Raw genomic sequence first — 4,170 nt, forward strand, 5'->3', positions numbered from 1 at the left:
CTCCTCCAGCTCTCTGAGTGTCTCCTCCACAGGAAGGTGAAGGAGAGAGAGAGAGAGGAAGTTCCCAGAATCCTCATGAGAAGGCCATGGCTTGTGACCTGATTGGCAGGCTAGTTTCCACCCCTTAACGCTTAATATCAAGTTGACACAAGATTATGTAGTAAGTACCACACCTGATTTCAAATTTGGGCTCTGCTACTTACTAGCTATGTGAGCTTGAGTAAGTTACTTCATCTCTCTATCCTTCACTTTGCTCCTCTGTAAAACAGAAATAACTGGATCTACCTGGAAGCATTGTTAAGAATTGAGTTCTTCTTAGAAGGCGTATAGGCCTTGCACACAGTGTTGGTTAGTGACAACTACTGCATGTCTAACCAATGCAATCCAGTCAGCAGAGTTCTCAGGTAGCTCACCAACTCTCAGGTGAAATCCTGCTGCCAGGACCTGGAATGCTTGATGCATCATATACGAGGGGGCTTCCAAAAGTTCCCAAACATTTCCCCATTATCTTTTAACGACACCCGCTGCATCTTGCTCTCCAGCCTCCTGCCTGAAGGTGCCTAGCTCTCTTGCTATGGTTTGGCAAGCCCGCTAGTCACTTCCCTCTGCGGGCCAGAAAGCCCCTCTCAGGCTGTCTTGCACAGGACCCCTGGTTCTGCTGCTGCTGCTGTCTCTCTGCCACTGTTCTGTCTGCTGCCCCCTCTCACCATCGCACACTGCCTCCAGTGTTACAGCTGTCTCCTGGCTCTAAGAAGTCCTCAGTGCAGACCCCAGGTCCAAAGAACTCCCTCTATCCCTTGCTCTTCTTGGTGGTAATGAGGCCCTGTTCGTTCAACTTCTAGGATTGGCTCCCTTGAGGCCTAGTAGCATGGCAACTGACCAGTCCTCTTGGTGGGCCACAAACACCGTATTTGCATAGTTCCACTCAACCACTTCACGGAGTCACAAGACCTTGGCTAGAAGGGGAGGGCGGGTGGCATAGGAAGGTATTGCAGTCCATTACACTAACTACCACAGGTTAGGACAAGAGCTTCTTGCCTTGTGATCTCAGATACTTCTAGCTCCCACTGTTGCTCACAGCTCACAGACACAGGAGCCAAACCCACTGCCCTGGAGTCAATCCCAAGGCTGCAAATATCTCCAGGAGAAGGCATTGCCATCTTCCTTCCACCAAGTCAAGCCAGTTGCCATCCCACTCATGGTGCCCCCTGTGGTACACACAGGACAGCTGTGACCTGGGGGCTCCCAAGCCGGTGGGCTTTTGGAAGCCGATTGCCAGGCCTTTCTTTGGAGTCTGTTCCTGGGTGTGGACCACCAACCCTTCCGTGGCAAGTAGAGAGCTTAGCTATTTGTACTGCCCCCGCCCAGTCAGTCAACCACAAGGCTGCCTAACACTCAGCCAGTAGAAGCCCTCAAGGGGGAGAGGAGTCACTGGGGTAATTTGATGTAACGCCATTTTTTTAGGAACCAAAGCCAGTGTTTTCCATTAAACGCACTTTCAAATTTCAGAACAAATGTTAAGTTGTGACTCTATCGGTAGCTAGGCTTTCACAGCAGAGCCACAACACAGTCACGTGTCACAAAAATCAGTAATTCACACAACCGTGCGCATATTTTCAGTGGTGGACTTTTATTAAAATTATACATGGATCTCACATTTATTATTAAAAAAAAAAAAGAAGTTTCTCTTCTCCGACTACCAAAATAGTTGTCTCTTTAAAAATACCTTGAAAATCTTTAATAGTTTGTTATATATTAAATATTCTCTTAAAATCACAATCATTTCTCTCCAAGCCCCCCCCAAGCATTCTGACTTAAATTCCTGTTACCTTTATTTATCTCTTAAATGTTTTATTGCAGAGAAACACTGAAAAAGATAGGCTACTCCATATATATGTATATATACACATACATATGTAATTAAAAGTAGTCAATCACAACACATAACATAAATAATACAGTTATATTAATAGAGTTATGTTCAAAGGTTTGCACAAATCCAAATGACTTTTTAGAATAGCTCAAGTTCTCAAAACTCATCTCCATTGATTGAGTCAATTCTGACTCATAGGGTCCTTCCTACAGGACCGGGTAGAACTGCCCTGTGGGTTTCCGGAGTGTAAATCTTTCCGAGAATAGAAGTCTCAACTTCCTGATCCAGCAGGATCATTTAAAAATCAGGCTTATTCTTAAATGGTACTACTTACCCAACCACCCCCTCTAGTGGCCCGACAGTATAAAGCAGCCGATGGGGCATCCAAAAGGAGTTGGCACTCCAAATGTGGGCTCACATGCCCACTGGCTCAACAGAGGCCCCCCTCTCAACCCAGACTGCCCCCTGATGTGTCCAGACCATGGAAGCTGTTCTGTGCAAAGTTGCAGGAATGCCAGCCAGTTTTATACCATCAAAAATGAAATTCATGGGGGAAATCCCATGATCAGAATTCCATGTTTCCACAATTTTTTTTTTTTTTTTTTTAAGCCTCCCCACCTCTTACTGGAAAGCAACTTTCAAAAGCTGGATTCTGGTAACGTCTTCTTCCGGCCCAAGGAGAAGGTGTGGTATTTCACCCTTTGCAGGGTGCTGCCGTAGGAAGTCTGCTCCCCAGGAACACGCCTCTGGAAAGAGCCAAAAGTGCTGCCAGTCGGGTGCTTGCTGGTTTTGCGAGGGAGGCGGAAGGAGCTGGGTGCTGAGCGCACGTCCCTCTCCAAGGAGCTGGCGGGGGCCCTGGCCAAGCTCTCTGGGACCCCCAGGGCAGGGGGCGGGGCTTGCGCCTGTGCCCCCGAAGCTGTGCCCAGCCTGTCCTGTAGCAGGGCACCAGGGGATGCCTTGGAGCAAACCTCTGCCCCCTCGCCGTTCCTCCTGTTCTCTTTCTTCCAAAACACAGACCTCAGGAGGGTGAGTGTCCCTTGATGAAATCCATCAGAGTCCCTTTTCTCCACGCCAGGCCCTGGCTGGGCCGCTATGTGGTGACTGTCCTTGCTGTTCCCACGGAACCCCATGGCGTGGGAGGATGTAGTCCTATTACTGCCCTGGGGGCCACTCACCCTACTGTTCCGGGTCCTCTGGCCCTCGGGTCGGGGCCGCAACTCCCTCTCGCTCTCCGTGCAGGGTGTCACGGGGAGGGGCAGGTCAAACTGCCTGGGCAGCCTGATCTCCTGGTTTGCACCTTCTCTTACTTTCCTTGCTGCGTTCAGACCATCGGAGTTCCCAGGGGGCGGACAGTGGTTGGGTTGGGGCACTGTGGCCTGGGCGCCCCCACCGGCTCGCACCCTGTCGTCACCATGCGCACCCAGGGCCAGGTTTGCATGGGGCGCCGCTGGCCTCCCCTGCCCACCCACAGCGCCGGTCAGCAGCGGCACGATGGACCTGCTGGTGGGCCGAGGTCTCCGTTTGGACTCTAAGTACTCCACCAACTCCATGGATGCACCAGGCGGTTTCTCCCTGGATCCGAAAGACCACCGGAGGGGCATGGTCTTGAAGGGCCCCTGCTGCACTTGGGGTGGGGTGGGTGCCTTCACGCTGATGCTTCTGCCTCGGTTACCGCACACCCGAGGCCTGGGCGGCAGCTCTGGGGAAACAGACACCAAGAACATTAGTGCCCAGAGAATCCAACTCGCACCACACAAAGCTCAACTGCAGTGCTGCCGTGTAACTGACAAATAGTCAGGCGCTATTCTGGGCCTACAAGAGCCCTGGTTGCATAGTGGTTATGCATTGGGCTGGTAACCTCAAAGTCAGCAGTTCAAAACCGCCAGCCACTCCCCACTCCTTGGAAGAAAAACAAGGCTGAGTAACAGTCTCAGAAACTCACAAGGCCCATGGTACCCTGCCCTAGAAGGATGCTATAGGTCAGAATCAACTCAAGGGCAGTGAGTGCCTGAGTGATTGAGTATCAGATGCCCCAGGGCAGGCAATGAGTTACAAATGGGCTTGCTAAGCAGAGGGCCAGCTTCGATGCCAGCAAAACAGAAGGAGGTCTGCTTCAATAAGGACTTAGAGTCTTCCTAACAAAAAAATTAATCGACTTGTGATGGTTATGGAGTGACACATACCAGAGGGACTCCACAGAATTCAGTCCAGAAGAGTTGCTTAGAGGAAATTCAAATCTGCTGGAATGCAGGAGGGGCATCATAAAGATAAGTAGGCACAGACCCATGGGGTTTTGA

The 4,170-nt window shown here is 50.7% G+C and overlaps 1 protein-coding gene across 1 annotated transcript in view; it reads right to left on the bottom strand.

The window, feature by feature from the left end:
- Positions 1 to 1,653: 1,653 nt before the first annotated feature.
- The window catches only part of USP43 (ubiquitin specific peptidase 43), a 67,919-nt gene continuing 65,402 nt past the window's right edge, over positions 1,654 to 4,170 (bottom strand). The window contains exon 11 of the mRNA XM_045293309.1: positions 1,654 to 3,572. Coding sequence (XP_045149244.1) covers positions 2,512 to 3,572 — 1,061 coding nt within the window. The 3' untranslated portion in view covers positions 1,654 to 2,511. The remainder of the gene's footprint in view (positions 3,573 to 4,170) is intronic.

Source organism: Echinops telfairi, unplaced genomic scaffold (assembly GCF_000313985.2).
Source record: "Echinops telfairi isolate 266 unplaced genomic scaffold, ASM31398v2 ScPeMD7_2010;HRSCAF=2546, whole genome shotgun sequence".
NCBI classification, from domain to species: domain Eukaryota; kingdom Metazoa; phylum Chordata; class Mammalia; order Afrosoricida; family Tenrecidae; genus Echinops; species Echinops telfairi.